General features: G+C 37.2%; 2 protein-coding genes and 1 long non-coding RNA gene across 8 annotated transcripts in view; 2 read left to right on the forward strand and 1 right to left on the reverse strand.

The window, feature by feature from the left end:
- Positions 1-16,681, forward strand: part of LOC309490704 (uncharacterized protein) — a gene marked incomplete at its 5' end in the record, with an annotated part of 50,751 nt that extends 34,070 nt beyond the window's left edge. Inside the window, one exon of the mRNA XM_082159917.1 lies at positions 14,719-16,681. The remainder of the gene's footprint in view (positions 1-14,718) is intronic.
- Positions 1-19,478, forward strand: part of LOC309491272 (uncharacterized protein) — a 40,140-nt gene extending 20,662 nt beyond the window's left edge. Inside the window, exons 5-8 of one of the 6 annotated variants that reach the window (XM_082160773.1) lie at positions 12,304-12,354; positions 16,745-16,840; positions 17,292-17,337; positions 17,449-18,695. In XM_082160773.1, coding sequence (XP_082016899.1) covers positions 12,304-12,354; positions 16,745-16,840; positions 17,292-17,299 — 155 coding nt within the window. In that variant the 3' untranslated portion in view covers positions 17,300-17,337; positions 17,449-18,695. Of the gene's footprint in view, positions 1-12,303; positions 12,355-16,744; positions 18,696-18,976; positions 19,043-19,085 lie in introns of those variants that run through there. The other 5 variants (XR_014202977.1, XM_082160772.1, XM_082160775.1 and 2 more) reach the window with 5 other exon arrangements.
- Positions 18,519-21,010, reverse strand: part of LOC309491307 — a 35,002-nt gene continuing 32,510 nt past the window's right edge. The window contains exons 2-3 of the long non-coding RNA XR_014203011.1: positions 18,736-18,865; positions 18,519-18,557 (exon numbers count right to left, since the gene is read on the reverse strand). This is a non-coding gene — a long non-coding RNA (uncharacterized lncRNA). The remainder of the gene's footprint in view (positions 18,558-18,735; positions 18,866-21,010) is intronic.

The raw sequence follows: 21,010 nt of genomic DNA on the forward strand, positions 1-21,010 counted from the left end.
TGATACGGGAAGTCCATGGGGAAGTCCAGCGCAGCGCGATAGTGCACTTTCTAAGATGTATATTTTTTCTCGTGACTCGTGAGATTGTCGTTTACATTATTAATTTGTTGGAAACGCACATTTATGTTCGACTTGTCGGAGTCGGGCTTTAATTGCAGCACAAACTGTTTGCATTGCCCTAAGATTATTTGCGAGTGGCTCTTTCCTTTACACTATTGGAGATGCGGAGAACTTGATGGAAAGTGCTGTCTGTCGTGTTATTCGGAGTTTACCTTGCGCTTTGAGGCTTAAAAAACAGTTTTAGTTTTTTTGTGGCATTTCCAAGCCACTGAAGACCCAATGTTGTAAAGCAGTTTTTTTTTTTTTTTTTGGCTATCATCATTTTTTATGAAGATCATGCCATCATGACCATGCCGATTACAGTATATGTCACTCAGGCTTCACTAACGTGATTGGTACCATAGACTATAGGCTACCATAGACTGTCATCAAGGCCTCAATGAAGGGTATTAGAAAGGGGGTTCACAATGTAAATGTGCAGCCCAGTTACTATTGGGATTCTTAATATTCCAGATTAATAATATTATTAAAAAAAAATAAAAAAAAGGCAGTTGACTAAAATCGTCCATATCACAAATGTGAAAGCAAAATGGCCAGGATCTGTGCATGACTTAAGAATTTTCAGAGATTCACATTTATGCACATTATTTGAAAGTGGTAAGAAAAGTTCCACAATTAAATATCAAGCTCACTGTATTACACACACTTACATATTACATACAGTGTGTGACACTGTTTTATGTGTATGCTTGTTTGCTGCAACCAAATTGCCTTCGGGAAATGAATAAAGATGAACTGAACTGAACTTATGCTGATCCTAACAGAACTGCATTTCTTCATAGGTGATTATGACATGTTCCTGCCTTCAGACAGTATGACCCCATTCCCTGACCCAAACCAGTTACAATGCAGCTCTAGCCAGGACAAGGGCACACAATGAAATGAACTTTGGCTAACCAAAGGGAAGATTTCAGTGTCTGATAAGTCTGAGGGTTGCACACCTGACAGGGCCTGGGACATTGTTGCATGTGCCATATTACACAACACTGCAAAAAAAACAAACAAACGAAAAAAATACTTTTCATTAAATGTTTAATAAAAGACAAACATGTTTTATTTCAAATGTTCTTTGTAAAGAAAAGCCAGTGGTCAAGTGCCTGCAACAAGAGATATTAGACACATGCCTCATGCAACAAATAAAAAGGAAAAGTTGTCTATCCACTGCCCACCTGTAGGCCTATGTCTCCTCTGTCTGTGCAGACTCTTCTGTAGGCTTTTCTGTAGATGTGGAATCCTGACACTTATATTGCAGCCATAAAGCATACAAGTATAAATGAAGTAAAGTTATTTATGCACTTGCAGGTAGGCTAGTTCCTCCATATGACAGTTATCTGAGAGGGTTTATTCACTGTCCAGTGCAATGGAAACAAATGGACATTACAAAGTCTTATACTTTCTTTCCTTTGGAAAGTTAGAAAATGTCCACTTACTGCACATATTTCAGCCACCACTTTCTTGGGAACAGATACAAGTGTTGGTGTATTATGTAAAAGTGCACAAAAGAGGAAAACACAATGTTTTTACAATGAACTACACTTGGGAAACGTGATCAATAACTCATGACAAAATATTTTTACATTAACATAAGTTTATCAGTTTTCACTTTCACAAGTCAAAGCAATTCATCATTACTCAATATTTAACAGTTGAAATGACTATACTACTAAGATCTTTTCTTTTTTTCCAGCCTTTTTCTTGGTTGCTTTTATAAACAGACAACCATTTATTTAACAGTTCCTTTTATAGAAGAGACTATAATATAACTAAAAATTACCATTATGTAGAATATTTTTGTACTTCACTTTTATTTGTTCCCATGTTCTAGTGTGGTGACTCTGACATTACAATGAACAAAGTAATTATGCAATTATTAAAATACAAATATATAGGCTAATAAGTGATAAAAACATCTAACATGGCCACTTCTAACGGATTTAAATTGTCTGCTACTTTTTGCCAGCCCTCTCTCCTGGGTTTTGCAGACTTTGAGGTGTTCCCTGGCGTTTTGATTAAACATTAAAATTCCGAATAAACTTCGACTATTAGTTCTTGCTCTGCTGAGGAGAAAAACTGAGCGCGCTCTTTGGCCACGCTGAGCAGCCAATAGCAGCGTTGCTGATCAATGTTTCTACTATCGATACATATCCCCTTTTCAACCAGCGCATGAACGCGCAATTATCTCAGACAACTCAATCCAGCGATACTAATCATATCCGGCAGGTGTGTTCGAAGAACCTAATTAGCCAGATCATGATTACCACGATGATATCATCTTGGATGTGTCATTTGATCTCGGATGTTTTAAGCAACGTACGAAGAACGGGCCCCTGCAAACTGTCTGCGATTGGGTTCATCCGTCATCATCATAACAGAAGGAACCATTTCCAGTGACTATCACCTTCACTTATAAAATTTCCAATCAGGAAAGGCAAATAAAGGATGGGACACCACATTCGACTGGCATTTTTCTTAATGTGGTTCTCTGATGTTCTTAAATTATGAACGGCACTAGGCTTGTTTTTCTGGTTAGTCACACCATAGTCAAAGCTAATCATTCGGTCCTTCAACTGATCTAAAGTGAAAAGTTTTTGCTCTTAGATGAAATGTTGTAACATTAGTTTGATCTCAAGTGGAGCCACTCCCTCTAAAATATCATGCATAATGTCATCGGTAATATGAAAGTACTCTAGAGAGTTTAAAGCTTTTATGCCTGTTAAACTAGGATTTTTAAGCATGACATGTTCATTGTAATTAACTTCATTGCGCAACTCCAAACAATCGTCATCAAATATACTGTACCCTGCATCTCATGTGTGTCAATCAGACAGAAATGACTGGATTTATTGGCTGTGAAACTCTCCAAATATCCTCCAAGTGAATGGCAGGCCAGATTATCAGCAGTAAATAAGCATATTGTGCCAAATAACACTGAACTTTGGCCATTTATCTGAACTTCTAGCCCTCTGGTTTCAAGAAATGTAATATCATCCAACAATGGCTCAAATATTTTGTTGAAACCATAAACTTCTTTGTCAATGGAATTAGAAAGCAAACACAGGTGGATGTCTTCAAGAGACGAGTTAAATCTAGCAGGTAAATCTCTCAAACAAGACTAAACTGCTCCCATTTTGTGAACTTTGGTTTTAGAGCCTACAGGATTTGTTGTTTCAAAATCATCAAAATAAAGTTGAATTTGTAAAGCTTGAGGAAATCTACTGTACAATTTGTGATTTTTAAAATGTGAGCCATCACAGTAGTCACTCACTTTACCATCACTTTCAGTTGAACCCACAAAGAGCTTTTGCATTTGTTCATTGTCAAAAAGAAACTTCAGGGTATCAATAATAGAGATGTATTGACATGTATCTGCTATTAACACTTGAGTTAATTTACCTTGCTTTCTTGCAGTGTCACCTCTGTTTCCAAGGAAGATTTCTGTTGGCTTGATAAAAGAGTGGCTTTCAGCGAAATACTTGGTCGTTTTGTAGGGGGAATCAACTTCCTCAAACATATTTCATCCTCTTTCAAAATCTTTCATCAAAGTCTGCTATTCATCATTGGGTATAGAGTAACGATTAAGCAGAGATGTGGTTCTCTCTTGCACACAGTCCAGGGTTTCACAGAGTCGTTCTTCTGTGCATGTGATGCTTCTTTGCACATCGGTCAGGGTATTTGAAGAGGAGTACATTTTTGCAGCAAATGCACAGCTTTGGTAGTCAGAAGTTCTGCAGTTACTGGAGCCATCAAAATGAGTCTCTAGAATATCAACAGCAGCAGAGCAAGATGCAGCGGAGAAGCTCGTGTCAGAGTCTGGCTCTAAGGCCCCATTTACACTGCATGGTTCAAGTGGCCCACGTCTGATTTTTTCCTCTCATGTGGCACAGATCGGATATGACCGGTGAATGTGTAAGCAGGAAAAAACCGCATGGATTCTGATTTTCTCAGATCTGATTCAGGCCTCACTCATATGTGGTAATAAATCGGATATGAATCGGATACGTGCATTTGCGTGTGCCATGTAAGCAGACAAATCGGATATTCCCCAGTCAATGCGAGTTGTACGTCATTAAAAAAGTGACGTCAACTCAGGTGGACACCACCAACTGAGAACACATGACTTATTATAGACGTGATGGAGGACGAAGGCTACACACAGTGGAGTAATGCGGAGGTTTGATGTCTTTTGAGTCTTTGGGGGAAGAGACAGTGCAGGCAAAAATGCAATGGGTTGTTACCGAAATAAATCCGTGTTTGAAGACATTTCACGAGATATGGGGAGGCACGGTTTTAAACGCTCGTGGCTACAGGGCCGACGTAAGATAAAAAAGCTTAAAAAACAAATACAAACGAATGTTTTGCTGACTTTTCAAAATATTGTGGAATCACTGACGATCTTGAAGCCATGCACAAAGCCACTACGGTGAGCAGTTTAGTGGGATCATGTGTTGGAGCGGCTGGAGGAGTCACGGCACTAGTGGGTCTGGCTTTATCATTTTTCACATTTGGTCTTTCTTTAGTTGTTTCTGCTGTTGGTGTTGGAGTCGGAATAGCTGGAGGAATAACAGGTGCAGCAGCGAACATCACTAACATGATCCAGCAGAAAAAACTACGTGCAACTATTGAGAAGATCATCAAGGATTTCCAGAACACAATCAATCCAATGATTGATCATCTGAAAAAAATTTCTAAAACCATAGAAGAGCTTCAGAAGGCAGAGCAAGAGTTTTCTGTGGTAAATAAGGCAATAATGACAAGTGTGAGATCCGTGAAAACCGTTTCGAGCATTACTAAACTTTTAGTTGTACTGCGAACTGCTAAAATTGGGAAAATAGCCGCAAAAGCTGCTCAAACTCTTAAGGTGGTTGGGAGAGTAAGTAGCGTAATCTCAGCTCTTTTTCTTGCTCTTGATGTGTACAGTATTGTTTGTGATTCAATAGAGATCTCTGAAGTAAATAACAAAGAAAAAAAAGCAGAAGAATTTAAATCAGAAACTTTGAAATGTATTCATCAGATGAGAGAAACAGCTGCTCAACTTCAGGAGACTCTGGAGGAAATTAAAAGTGCCAAAGACGAAATTAACAGAGAGTTACAGATCAGTTGAAATTATGCTTGAACTTGGTATTATCAATTTATTGACACTCTTTAAACTGAAATCTTTAAAAGTGTAAGCTTTCGGTCATTGCAAGCAGTGTGTGCTGAATTATAGAAAGCGAATGCTTACATATTCTGAGATTTTCCACTGTGGATCTGCTCATGCTTTTAGGACTAGTGTTTCATACAAAGATTTTCATTTGCAGAAGATAGGGAGGAAAATTAAGTCAAATATGTGATTAAATACTGTACTTTCCATAGTATTTCATTTTATTTTTAATGTATTCACTTTTTAATGTTTTTATTAGCTCTGTATGTTCAGTCAGACTTGTTTCCCTGTTTTCTGGTTCTGAATGACCTTGGATGATCTGGATGAACAGTCTTTGTAAATGAACAACTTTCACTGGAGTTTGGATTCTCTTTGTGTCTTGTGAAATTTGATGGACATTAATTTTCATTGCCTTTTTTGTTGTGAATGTTACTGTATTGTAATGTAAAGTAAAAATGAAGCAAGAATCAATGTTTTCCAGCTGATGTGGATTGCAAAATTAAGCATGTGCCCTCTAAATAAATATACATCTGATCTCAACAACATATTCGGCCAGATTGTGTGATCTTTAAAAAGTAAAGAGTAAAGGAGGATGTTTGAAATCAACCAAGAAATATCTACAATAGATTCAGTCTTGTAACTCTTTGGTGTAAGGGTTAATTTACTGATAATGCTTTTAGTCCTTTTTAATCATTCTGTAATAATTGATTTGCATTAGACGTTTTCACTATATCAGATGCAGAGTGAACCCTGGACACCCTCTCAAACTGAAACAATTACGACTAAGTTTAGAATGCTATAATACAACCATTCTCTTGAATTACTTTAAAACAAAATAATCACTGCCATTGGGATAAATATCCTTCAGATTCTGAATTCTAAGAACTTTTTTCAAGGAGTTTCCATATTAATTTTGTGTGACCAACTACCTCAGACAAAATACATCAGCAGTGAATGTCTAATTAATGACTTTGGAAGAAGCAGTAAAACCTAATTTTATATGTAATGAGCAACAACAGCTAATAATGGGGCAGTTGTGGCCTAATGGTTAGAGAGTGGCACTTGTAACCGGAAGGTCGCGGATTCGAGTCTCAGTCCGGCAGGAATTGTAAGTGGTTGGTTGTGAATGATTGATTGACCAGCGCTCTCTTTCACCTTCAATAACCACAGCTGAGACACTGAACCCCTGGGCGCCGCAGCACAATTTCACTGCCCACTGCTCCGAGTGTGTGTTCAGAGTGAGTGTGTGTGTGTGTTCAATACTCACTGCATTTCGATGGGTAAGTGCACACACACATTCCGAGTATGGGACAGTGTACTTGGCGTCACGTCACTTTCAGTTAAAGTGAAAATAAACATTTTCCTTGATCTTTTGACAGTTAAGAGTTCGTAATACTATATAAAAAAACCTGTAAGTTTTAAAACTAAAAACGTCCTTGTTATTCCAAAAACTGTTTTTATTGAAACCAAGGCCAGAAAATGACAGGATCCGAAAAGTGTGGAATTATGACGTAAAAGTGCAGCGAAAGATCCGCCTTTGCAGAAGAATATCATATATATGTGCTCATTAATGTATATTTACTTCTGTCAAGTAATAAAGTATTCTCGTAAGTTTATAATCTGCCATTGAAAGTACATACGGGTGAGGGGTTCGAATGCCGGTCGCCATGTCGCCGGTCGCCATCTTGAAACTACACTAGCCAAAGAGGGACATAGCGTCGCCTTTCGCGCTTTACACCCAGTGACACAGAGACGAATGCGAGGGGGAGATTACTCGCGACCACCGGCAGATTTGAAAGATTGCTGATGGAGGATCACGGCTATTCTCGAGGACATGAAGCAGAGTCGCCAAGGAAGCGAAAGAGAGAATTACAACGTCAACGCGACAGGCAAATCAGCAAGACCAAAGTCAATACTGGAGTAACTTTTCCCAGATGGAAAGAGCTCATGAGGAGCAAAGACTTTAAAATGGACGCCGAAGTTGCCTGCTTTCTTCTCGACAGGTAATCCAGCCTATTTGTGTAAATTCGAAGTTTTATAGTTGCTTGTCTAACCATAGCATGGTTGTGCATAACGCCAGAACGACCTCTAGTATAACTTGCGTTACTTTTCCTCACTTCAATGGTGAAAAAGTATTGTTTACCTTGTAACATAAATCTGTGCTGCGACGGACCACAGGTGATAGTTTTAAAGGTGCAATTGGACGAAGTCGAACTGGAAGCCATGTTAATCTTGGAATAATACGGCCACCGTAGGAGTTAAAACGCCCTCGAAATTGAAAGGAACAGAAACTAATATTCACTGGGTAATCATATACAATTTCACCGCTAGATGGGGGAAAATATCACACAGTGTAGCTTTAAGCGTTACTTTCCAAACATCCAGTCCATACATTGCTTGGCCCATCGCCTTGAATTGGCTGTCCATGATTCTTTGAAAGTGGTTGCTGGATGTAATCATTTCGAGTTTTTCATTGCCAAGCTGTATTCTCTGTACCACCAGTCTGCAAAGAATGTGAGATTGCTTGAGGAAGCTGCTGCCGATCTAAATATGCATATTTTCAGAATTGGACAGATATTCAACATCAGATGGGTGGCGAGTAGTTTCAATACTGTAAAGGCGGTCTGGAATAACTACCCTGCTTTAGCGCGCCACTCCCAATTGCAAGTGAGGATGAAATTCCTGGCGCTATACAAACACCTCACAAACTCAGGGTTTTTACTTGATTTGGCTTGCATGAAAGACATTCTCCGTGAGCTGCAGGGCCTGTCACTGAAATGTCGGCAAAGAGATATCACTCTAGTTGATGCCAGTTGCCACATTCTGCAGTGTATTGATATACTGAAAGCAATGATAGCGAGTGGAGGGAAATCCACACAGAAGGCCGAACAGCGCACGTCTCTGGGGCTGTTTAAAGATGTTCAACTAGTTGAGGGTACAGGCAAGATTAATCAAAATTAGCTTTATCAATCTGTGATCGACAATCTCACAAGGCGAATGCCAGAATCAGACCTCCTACAAATGCTAAAACCCCTGGACAAGCGCTTTTGGCCACAGGATCGTAATGCTTTGATCCTGTATGGAGAATGTTAGAGGGGGTTTTCTGCCGTCAATGATACTGACAGCAAGACCCGCAATAGGTTGCGTGAAAAAAGCCTCTCATCGCTTCTTTTTCTGGACATTAATGGACCCCCATTGCAGAGTTTCGACCCAAAGCCCTTTATAATATCTTGGATTAAGGCAGGTCATCGCCCATCCACTTCTTGGATTTCTGGACGAACAGCAAAGGAAGCTGACTTCAGGCTTCTGTGGTTGATTTTGTGTTAAGGTAAGGCTTGTTATTCCCAATTATGCGGCTGGTTTGTTATGGGTCTGCGTGTGACTCTGGATGTCTTAGGCGTAATTGAACGGTGGAATTATTATGATATTATTCTATAGCGTGACGAGTAATTTAAAGGACAATTCCGGAGCAAAATAAACCTAGGGGTTAATATGGTTACCGAGTTGATCGTTCTCTGTGATGAGTTTTCATGATAATCGAATGTAAATAGTTGTATCTCTAAAAACTGATTAGCTTAACGCTAGTATATGGGGGGCATTGAATATAAGTAAAAAGAAATCGCTAGTTAATACCAATAACAAGGCTCAAAATAGCCTCACACTAACACGGTAGTATAATGAGGGTCCCTACATACAAACCGAAGCATTGAGAACTTTGTAAGTGTACAGACAGTTTAATAAGAAGATACTTTATAAAGACAGTACACATCGAGTAGGCAGGAGCCATCTTTGGAAAACAGTCTCAACCAGTTGAACCACGAACGCCGAGCTACATGAGCTGGTCGATAGGTTTAAGTCACAGTTCAGCTCACGTAACTCGGCGTTCGTTGCTCGACTGGTCGAGATTGTTTCCCGAAGATGGCTCCTGCCTACTCGACGTGTACTGTCTTTATAAAGTATTTATAAAGTATTTATAAAGTTTATTTTGCCTAGGTTCATTTTGCTCCGGAATTGTCCTTTAACCGTTGTTTATGTGAACTCAAAGACGTTTTGTTGGTGGCTGTTTGTTTGCTGTTTGACCTATCAATTTGTGTCGATAAAGTATAATAGTGCATACACTTGTAGCTGTTGTAAGTCCTTCTTCGAGGCACGCGCAAGCGCACTCCCCCCCCCCCCCTCCCTCCCTCCCTCCTCAAAGGACACGGTATAGTTCGAACACTGCTTCATGTAATGTATGTCCTTGCATGACAACAGACAATAGTTTAGAGGAAAATTACTGTGTGTCATGTGTCATGTATGAGCTGAAGACGTCACATCGACATCCTGACCTTTTCTTAGAAGCGGTCGAGGCAACGTTTCCTTTCACAGCAGAAAACTCTGATGTCTGTATAAGAATAAAGCCAGTGGCGGTTCTAGACCACAGTAACTGGGGGGGCCAGGCAGGGGCCACTTGTGCTTTTAGGGGGCACACCTTTAACATTCATTTTAACCTATTTTCAGTATTATTTCAAATCATTTTTCACCATGTCATGCATGACTGCAATCTCTAGAAAAAGCTAATAAATTATATTAGCTAAGCTAATAAAACAATTTCAATTCAAATTAATGTTTCATTATGTTTAATTGTAGTGTGATATAATGATCAATAATAACACATTTTTAGCATCTAAGCACATCTAGGCACTTTTTTACACCTGGGGTGGGCGATATGGCAATAATATCATATCACAATTTTATTAATTTTTTCAGGAAAATCACGATTTTATCACGATTCTTTTTTCATGTTGGTTTTACTATTTTGCATGTGACTGAGCATTACAGCCAAACTAATGTCCCTATTTTAAAAGCAAAGCCTTATAGGTAACAAAATATAGGTAACAAAATATAAAATAAAAAAGAATGGCAGACATTTAGGCCAAAGTGGCGAAGATAAAAATCTTTGTCACTATTTTCTTTGTTATTAAAAATTAAGAACAGAGATACATATTACACATACACAACTTAATATACAAATGAAATAAACAGTGCTTTATTTTTTCAGCTATAGGTGTATTTAACAGTATGAGAAAGTAATTAAATGAACAAATATGAAAATAAAACACAACAGACTTAAAGTTCTCAGTCAAGAGCAGTGAATGATTTCCTCTGTGTTTTGTTGTTTTATTAACATTAAAGGGATAGTTCTCCCCCCAAAAAGTCATAATTTACTCTCTTAAGTTGTTTTAAACCTGAATAAGTTTCTTTCTTCTGTTGAAAATAAACGTTATTTGAAAGAATGTGAGTAACCAAACAGTTGATGTACCCCTGTGACTTCCATGGTATATTTTTTTCCTACTATGTATGGAAGTCAATGGAGACCAGCAACTGTTTGGTTTTGGGTGAACTATCTCTTTAAGGACAAGCGGCAGCATGTTTATTATTAGTGCTACTGTCTCTTTAAGAACTGCACGCGACGCGTCTATACACGCATATGACAAGCAGATTTTAATAAATTTTCTCTGTTTGCTTTCACTTTAGACATAACCAACTTTGTTTATGTAAACATTGTCTGTATTTGACAGTATTAGCACAATATAAGACTCACAAGATAACTTAGTCCAGTAACAGGCTTTTAGTGCATGTGCGCGTCGAGTGTACGCGCTCAGTAAAGCGCATGTTTGAACAGCGCATCAGCAGCGAATGACATGTTTAACCGGCAAGGCTTTAAAGCACATGCAAATAATGAACTTTTGTGAACTGCAGTGTCCCGTTCCTCTGCGTTAACATGTGATGTGAATATACACGTCGTGCTGCAGTGTAGCCTATAGATGAAGGCGCCGCTACTGATAAAAAGCGCAGTTGTTTGGTGTGATTTTACGATTCCAAATTTAGGGGGGCCAGAGGGGGGGCCAAGCTTGGTGACACGGGGGCACTGCCCCCCCCCCCCCCCCCCCCAGAACCGCCACAAAGACAAGAGGGTTTGGACACACACACACACACACACACCGGCGAGTTTAAACAGAGAAAGTGAAACTATCATCACTGTGTGCATCAGTGCAGTTACTACTAGATCCTGAGGGAATATAGTTAAAGTTCGAGCACATTCAACATGAGTTTCCAGATCTACTTTATAGATATGAGACACGGACTGGAGAGAAGAACAGTTTCTGTGGCGAATTCAGAAGAGGAATTCAGGAACACCACAGTGCAGGAGTTAAAGAGAAAACTCATTCCTGAAGACCAACGTAAGTCCAACACTTCAGTCTTCTGTGTACATTAGCTAACATATGTGAAGTAGATTGTGATGTTAACAAAGAAAATCTGTATAGACTGATATAAATTGGGAAGCCTGAGATTGAGAAGTTTGCAAATAAGTAACATAATTCAGAAAGCACAAATAAATGAGGAAAACATCGCTCTCTGATATCATGTGTGTGTGTGTGTGTGTGTGTGTGTGTGTGTGTGTGTGTGTGTGTTCCTCATGTTTCTTCACAGTTGAAGACACTATTCTTCGCTACCGCTTCAACACACTGGAGAAGAATCACACACTGGGTTTCTACGGCATTAAACTTGAGGATCATATTTTCGCAGAGCGCTGTAGAAGTATGCATTATTTACACTAGTATTTGACATTATTAAAAGCATTTATTTATAGTTTTAAACTAACTGACCTTTTCATTTCAGTCCCTACAGTGAGACCCCAGGGTGACTCTTCTCCTGTTCGTGAGTCAAAATTCCACAAATGCTTGTTTTCTCTATCAGTGGTTTTGTATTACAAACATTTCCAATAACATGTTTACAGCGTTTACACACATCAGACCTTTTTTTGTTGACATTTTTTGACACATCAGTTTTGTGCTTCATTTTATGGCAATATAACTTGAAACTTTATTATGATGAGTGTAAAATACTTTTGATTATTGTGTTCGCTGTTTCTTCACAGTTAAACATGAGGATGAAATTACTAAAAAGTGCAGTGGCTTTGGACGTATGTATTACACAAGTATTTGAAATTATCAAAGCATTTATTTATAATATTAAAGTAACTGGCCTTTTCATTTCAGGCTTCTCACCGTCATCCTCGAGTGACTCTACTGAATGGCTTGTGTCAGAAGGTCAGTTTCTCTTCTGAGTGTAAAGTCCACAAATGCTTGTTTTCTCTATCAGTGGTTTTGCATTACACACATTTATAAAGGCACTGATAGACAGATCTAAGGCAAACAATCATAATCTCCACATCGTCTCACAGTGTCAGGTCTCTCTGAAGAGAAATATATAAGAATATCCAGGACTGAATCTAGAGTTAAATATGAGCTCTTAACATGTAAATGCATTAAAGTCACACTGAATTCAGAGAGGAATCTTAAATCATGTTCCAGTATTAAACAGTGATAAAACACATAATCCAGTATAAATATATTCATACTGAGGGTTGAAGTGTAATATTAATATTTCTCTGTCAAAGTTTATGATGGAGTTTGTGTTTTCCTCTATACATTCATATGCAAATATGTAATAATATGCAAATAATATAATACTTTCTTTTGTTTACATTTATTAAACCAAATTTGCACTTAATATTTTTATTTTGTGAGAATTGTTTCCTTCCTTGTGTTTCAATGGTTTAATTAAAGGTTCTGTGAGTAATTTCAATATAACTTCCCCAAAAACTAGAGCGAGAACATGAATAGAGGACAGAAATAAATGTACATGTGAACTAACTCTCAGCAGGGTTCTCAAGTTTTATCAAAAGCTTGGAGTGAGATCACATGTGGTTAGGGGAGGAGCCCTAATGAAGCCCCGCCCCCTCCCGTCCCCGCCCCCCAATTTTACCCATTGTTCATAATTAACCAGCACAAATTGAAATTATAACAATTGGTAAATCTGATAAATGACAGAGTAATTATTCATCACATCAAATATACTCTTTAATGTTATATTTCAAAATTACAAATATACCAAAATTACAAAAATGTAACAAATTGCTCCGAACAGTTTGGAAAAACAATTTTTTTTTGCATTTTGAATGTGTCTAGTCGAAATGGTTTAATGATTTATTGTGTGGTGGGACATTGACACTGTCTCTCCTACTGTCTCACTTGGTGTCTTCTCCACCGTCTCTGCCACCACCTCTTCCACTGTCTCCTCCTCTAATCTGGCAACCTTTTTAGGGGGCTTACCCTTTGGTGTCCAGAATGATCAAATATATTTTTGCTTTTTTCCCTGACATCTTTGAAAAATACGAATGCAATGGCAATGATTAATGTATGTTTTGACAGGATATAAAATATTTGCCAGAGCACTCTGATTTACTACATGTAGCCTTAATGTAACTAGAAAGACTATTAATACAGTATAATATATCATTTAAAATAAAATGAAGAAATACATCTTCATTCCTTCCCATACCCACAAACATTTCCCTTAGTTTCAGATAACGTAAGCTAGCCAAACTGAGCCAAAGCTTCTGGCCTGGTTGCAAAGTAGTTGTAGAGTTTTTGATTGCATTAATAATAATATGATGGGCTATATATTAAATGTTCTAGCCTAAAAATGTTAGACGAGCTTTCTTCCAACTTACCTTCTCCATCACGACGTGTGTTCGCGCGATGTTGTTGGTTACCTAGTAACGAACGTACGGTGGCCGAGAATGTTCCGTCAACTTCCGTGTGTTCGCGCATCTATGTTGCCTAGTAACGAACGCAATCTGGCCGAGATACGTGCTGGAAACTTCACTCTGTGTGCCTGCGCCTCGTATACAACGTTATATATAAAGCTTGCAGGACAACTTGGTTGGCATTGCCTTTTCAGCGTGAGAAATACACGGTGTGGCGTGTGAGCGTGTGAACTGGTTGAATTGCGTGTGTCTCACGCCCAATGCGTGAGACTTGAGAACCCTGCTCTCAGTATTAGTCATGATTCCTGTCTTGTGTTCCCCTTGTCTTGTGTGGACTTGTTATTTCCTGTTCTGTGCCATGTTTTGTAGTCCTTTGTAGTTTTTCTTGTTGATTAGTCTTCCCAGGTGTTTCTAGTTAGCCACACCCCCTTGTTATCTTGTTTAGCTTGTTTGTCTCTGTGTATTTATAGCCCTTGTGTTTCACTTGTTACTTGGTCAGTTGTTGTACATGTATGGGTGCTTCTAGTTCGGTCCTGCTCGTGGTTTTGTTTCTTTGTCCTTCGTGTTCTTTATTATTTGTACTACGTGTTTCTCCATTAAAACCCTGCTAATAGATCCTCGCTTCCGCCTGCTTTCTCCGGCACACTACAGTATTAGTAGAATAATAGAGTTACAGTTCATATATAATAAGTTTACATGTAGTTGCAAAGTTATAGTCTGTTGAGGAGCATCAAAATAAAGAGTCAGCTGATATTAACCAGAGGGTTTATTAATACTCTAATAACTGATAAACTGATATCCACATAAAGCGTTTCAGAGATTTTTATGCATTACAGTAAATAGAAAAGAAAAGTTGTTTCAGGTTATCAAGTTATTACTTTATGATGAAAGATTATGAGATAAACATTGTGCTTCTTTATAATAACATGCACTGATGGCTCGATATCAACAAGAGGAACATTTACTATATTTTTCATATTTCCATGAGTCGTTTATTATAAACTCATTTGTGTAATGAAATATTTTATTTTAAGAGGTCGATATTAGAAGAGAATATGATAGTGAATTATATGGTAGTAAGTTTGAATGATCTCACACTTTAACTGATCAGCTCACAGTATTAATATATTTATGATGATTATGTGAAACTGTAGTTATAAAGAATTATTTAAGGATTCGTTTATAGTCTTCAATCTGTCGTCACTAAAGTCAAACGTTTGTTCTCTCGAGAAACGTTCTTCCAGTAACATTAATAGTGCGTTCATTCAAAGTTTTGTGCTCTTTAGTAATCTTCTCAAAACATTAACACAAAAACATAATTTATAGATCATTGATGGAACATTTTTTCTGTAACGTTCTAGTTGGATGACTAAATTTAATTTTGCTGGCCTTCACATAAAAAAAAGTTCAGACATTCACATTCAGAAATAATATTTTCATATCTTAATAGAAAACTCAGTAAAACATTCTCATTTTTATGGCGACTTCTGTAAATCAGGCCGTTATCATCATATGCTTTACTGTACATGTGATTTACTGAATGCTGGTCAGAACTTTGTTTGCACATTTACTGTTGTTTTATTCAGTAACACTTCATAATAACTGCACACTATTAATCATTAGTTAAGCATTAGAAAACAGTTAATTCATCATTTATAAAGCATTAATAGACATTAATAAGCAATTTATAAATACAGCTATAAATGCTTTATACTTGATTTAAAAGCATATCTATAATGTGTTTAATAATTGTATTTACATACTTTATTAATGATCAATTTATCATTTCTAAATGAAGTATTGCATTATTTACACACCAGTTATTTAAGAGTTGTCAGTGGTTCATAAGATCACTTAGAAATTGTAAGTAAATGATTAATAAACTATTTAAATGTACATTCATATATCTTATTATTCAGACATATAGTAATAGTTACTTAGTGTGTTAATAAATGCTTTATTAACATGTATTTCTACTGTAATTCAGGGTTAATTCAGGTAGTTATAAAACATTTAGTAGTGGTCAGTTAAGATTTAAAGGCTGTTAATATTTATATGTTCTATATCACTGCGTTGTGTTTGTTTCCTTTTTTTGTTTAGAATATTAATGAGCTTTTAAATCTCCTTTATAAATGCTTTACAAGGCATAACTAGTCCTCACTTTAGATGAGCTCACACAAATAGTGAACTGACCACTACTAAATGCTTTATAACTCCCTGCATCTACAACATTTACCTACAATTTATAAGTTATCTTATGAATCAATGACAACACCTAAATAACTGGTGTGTAAATAATGCTATACTTCATTTAGAAATGATAAATTGATCATTAATAAAGTATGACAATACAATTATTAAACACATTATAGATACGCTTTTAAATCAAGAATAAAGCATTTATAGCTGTATTTATATACTGCTTATTAATGTTTATTAATACTTTATAAATTATGAATTAACTGTTTACTAATACTTAATTAATGATTAATAGTGTGCAGTTATTATAAAGTGTTACCTTTTATTCTTCATAATTGTGTTATTGTTGAGTTTCTCTGACTGATGAACACATATAGTGTAATAACATGCTCTCTATGATGCTGTATGATTGACATTTCTCTTCTTATGAGCATTAACAGTGGAAAAGTGCACAAGTTTTGTTTGTGATGAAAACTTCACAGTTTGTGTCTATACAACAATGCACAGAAATGAACAATTATCCCACATATCCTCTACATAATATACATGTAAACTTTATTATGATGAGTGTAAAACATGTTGAATTATTGATCCTTCATACAATTAAAGTTAAAGGTACAGATTGACAGATTCACGACAGGATATTATTCAGTTTCTGACGAATGTTTTGTTGTTCTGCTCCACATCAGCTCACACAGGTTGTTCAGGGTGCGGTATACACACAGGATCCATAGAAATACATCCTCCACTTGAAGATAAAGTAATTCCCAGGTCCCATTCTAAGGGTAATTTATTATGTGACATGAATCAGCCTCAGCTGGAACCCAGTGAATAATGTTGAATAATGTTGAATAATGTTGTGTATTGTAGTTCAGCCTCTCATAATCATCACATCAATCACATGTGTGTTTATATCAGGTCAGTGTGAGTGTTTACTGTTGATCATATGAGCTCCATCATACACTCACTGTAATATTTCACTTTCAGAGGCCGACATCAGAAGAGAATATGATAGTGAATTATGTGGTATTTGAACTAAATCACACTTTAACTGATTAGATCACAGTATTAATATATTTATGATGATTATGTGAGACTGTATAGTTGCTGGAAGTGTGTAATAACGGAAACATTTTGAGGAAATATGGTATTCATTTCCACTGTTTCCACGGATGACACCCAACTTTACCTGTCTGCCAAACCCACTGGTTCTTTTCCACCACCATCTTTGTCCAGATGTTTAGCAGAAATTAAAGATTGGCTGTCAGCTAACTTCTTGAAGGTAAATGGCAACAAAACTGAGGCTTTGCTTGTTGGCACTAGATCTGTTTTGTCTAAATCTAATTGTCTTTCTTTGTACATTGACAATACTGCAATCTGTCCTTCTTCACAGGTTAAAAGTTTGGGTGTCATCATGGATAGCACACTATCCTTTGAAGCTCACGATAATATCACGCGGATTGCATACTTCCACTTGCGTAATATTAACCGTCTCCGTCCCTTTCTTTCAAATAATAATACTGCAGTTCTCATTCACGCACTAGTCACTTCACGTATAGACTACTGTAATGCTCTTCTCCAAATTGCTAAATAAGCTTCAGTTGGTTCAGAATTCTGCAGCTCATGTCTATCTAGAACAGCTTCTACTGAGCACATTTCTCCAGTTCTTCAGCAAATGCACTGGCTTCCAGTAAAGTATAGAGTTGAATTCAAGATCTTGCTACTTACTTATAAGGCACTTTATAATCTTGCACCCCAATACCTTACACAACTTCTCCATGTTTACACTCCTTCACGTGCTCTCAGATCTTCATCTTCAATTTCTCTTGTGATACCTCGGATTCGACTAACTCCCATGGGTGCCAGATCTTTCAGTTATGCTGCCGCCCGCCTATGGATCTCTCTTACCCTTGATGTTCACAATAGCGATTGCTTGTTGACTTTTAAAACGCGTCTTATCTTTTTATACAAGCTTTTTTTATAACATGTTGTATTGAGTCTTTAATGCACTTTATCTGTATATGCGGCTTGTTTGTTGTGTGTATTGTCTTATGCAGTGACCTGTATATTGCTTGTGAGGTGACCTTGGGTGTTATGAAAGGCGCCATTAAATAAAATGCATTATCATTATTATTATTGTTAATAACAGTGTTTACAATTATTGAAATGATCCCTTTATCGTCTTATAAGTGACCAAATTCTTGTTTTCTCTATAGAAGTGCTTTTATATTAGGAAGACTTGCTTCAACTAAACTTTATAAATAATATATATTTTATACTCAGCAAACAAGTTTCTCTCAACGTATGAACAAACGTTCTTCCAGTAACATTAATAGAACGTTCATTCAATGTTATATGTTTTTTGTGTTCTCAAAACATTAGAAATAGTCTCAAAATCAGGCCGTTATCATCATATGCTTTACTGCACATGTGATTTACTGAAGGTTGGTTTGTTTGCATTTGTACTGTTGTTTTATTCTTCATAATTGTGTTATTGTTGAACTTTCTTGTGTTCTCTCTCCAGTGCATTGCTATAATATTCATGTCCACTAGGTGGCGCTGATGTGTTCACATGTTCAACTGATGTAAGAGCTGTGTGGAAGAAGACAATATAGTTGAATAAAGTGAATGCTGAGCTTCTGCTTGTGTCTGTCAGCTTTCATTCCTCCTTCAACATGACATTTCTTTGACTGATTAACACATATAGTGTAATAACATGCTCTCTATGATGCTGTATGATTGACATTTCTCTTCTTATGAGCATTAACAGTGGAAAAGTGCACAGGTTTTGTTTGTGATGAAAGGTTTGTCTACAAAAAGTGACATAAATTAGCTTTATTATTAATCTTAATACTGAATACTCACAGAATTGCACTGGTTGCCGCTCGCATCAAATTCAAGTCTCTGGCGTTTGCCTACAGAACAACCACTGGCTCTGCTGCCTCTTACCTAAACTCATTACTCCAGACTCATGTGCCATCCAGAAACATCATCTCAGAGAGGCACTAAATCTCTTTCTCAGACCTGTACCTGGACTGTTCCTGCTGGAGGAATGATCTATAACTCAACGAGAGCTGAGGAGTCCGAGGACACTTTCAAGAAACCGCTGAAGACGCTCCTTTTTCGGCAACACTTGATCCATTAATACGGACACTTTCTTCTATTCTATATATATTTATAAAAAATAAAAAAGGTACATGCACTGCGTTAGGTTAAACTGGGAAGGGTCATAGCACTTGCATACTGATGTCCTATTGTTAGTTTCACTGCTTCTATTGTTCTCATTTGTAAGTCGCTTTTGGATAAAAGCGTCTGCTAAATTAATAGATGTAAATGAATACAAATGTCTAATACTTTAGACAAATATACTTTAAGCATATATCTCACCAATGATTGATGTGTGTAAAAATGTTAGGCAAGGCAAGTTTATTTATATAGCACATTTCATACACAATGGCAATTCAAGTGCTTTACATAGAAGAAATTAAAATAATTAAAAGAAATAAGAATAATTAAAACAGTTAAGAAAAATAAAATAAAATACAGTACAAACAGTCGGACGAACAGCGGCACAGTGCTCATTCAGTAAATGCACAGCTAAACAGAAGTGTTTTGAGTCTGGATTTGAAAGTGACTGTAGGAGCACATCTGATCTCTTCTGGAAGCTGGTTCCAGCTGCGGCTGGCATAATAGCTAAAAGCGGACTGCTATGCTTAGAGTGAACCCTAGAGTTGTATTTAAAACTCTCTTATTGTTCTGATTAATCAAGCTGTCTATAAAACGAACAAAACAAACCCTACAGTTTAATAAAATAACACATATTATAAAGCTAGACAAAGTTAAATGCTTTAAATTGACTAAAGCTTCAATTAAACATTAGCAGTGTGTTTGTAAAAGGTGTTTTCATGCGTGTTTCTGCTTGTAATTACACTGTTCTGACCAGCAGGAGTCGCCAGAGTGGCGCTGAGAATCAGTGAATCGGTTCATGAAGCAAGCGATTCAATTGATTCAAAGCATCATTAAACTTCTTTTTTTCCCATTGCCAGAGCTTAGTCATCCATGACAAGTGAATTTCAGAAGGTGAATTATACTTTGAACACAAAATTTTTCATGTTTAATTTAAATTAATGTAATCCATCCATTGTATCATGTCCTCTGTAATATCTGGTTGTTGGATCAGAAGGTTGATGTGCTCAGTCGTAACAGAGGCTGCACACTTCACGCACACACGTGATCAGACCAATCATCACATTATCAGAACCAGAAGGATCAGTGAGTAATAGTACATTGATTTGTTCCTATTCAAGCTACAGGCTTTCTGTGCGCTGGTTACAAACTAAAGTCTCTGCTTTTCTTTTAACATTTGCTGCATATTGTCATATATCAGTGATATAAGTTAGTTTCTCTATATGTAATGATAGTAGTGTGTATATATATGACCATATAATGCAGAGTTAGCGAGTATTTAATTATATTCATGAGAAGAGCATGCTGGGAAGTTTTCATTGGTCGGCTCCTCAACCCTTTACCCTTTACTGGACAAAACGTGGTCACGTGACTGAAGACACCTCATTAATATTCATGAGCATGCCTGATTTATATCTCCATGTCTGCTCTTTTAGTTAGAAAAAGCTGCGGTATCTTCGTGTGTTGTTTGTCTGCGCGCTATTAGTCTTCTTCTCTGTGCTCTACATATTTAATCAGCTGGTGTCGTCACTGGAGAGCGCGAATCAACGCATGATGACAGGTATGTAAGTGAAATGTCTCGGGTTACGAATGTAATCACGGTTTCCTGAGAAGGGGAATGAGACACTAGGATGCTAATGGGGAACGACTCCGGCATGAACGGTGTCAGAACACGACAATAACATTGGCCGGCACAGCCTATGATGTCACGACTGGTTCGACGAGAGTATAAATACAGTGCTTGTAGAACACGTCATTCTCTTCCGTGT

This window comes from Leuciscus leuciscus (assembly GCF_965113295.1).
Source record: "Leuciscus leuciscus genome assembly, chromosome: 25".
Classification (NCBI taxonomy): domain Eukaryota; kingdom Metazoa; phylum Chordata; class Actinopteri; order Cypriniformes; family Leuciscidae; genus Leuciscus; species Leuciscus leuciscus.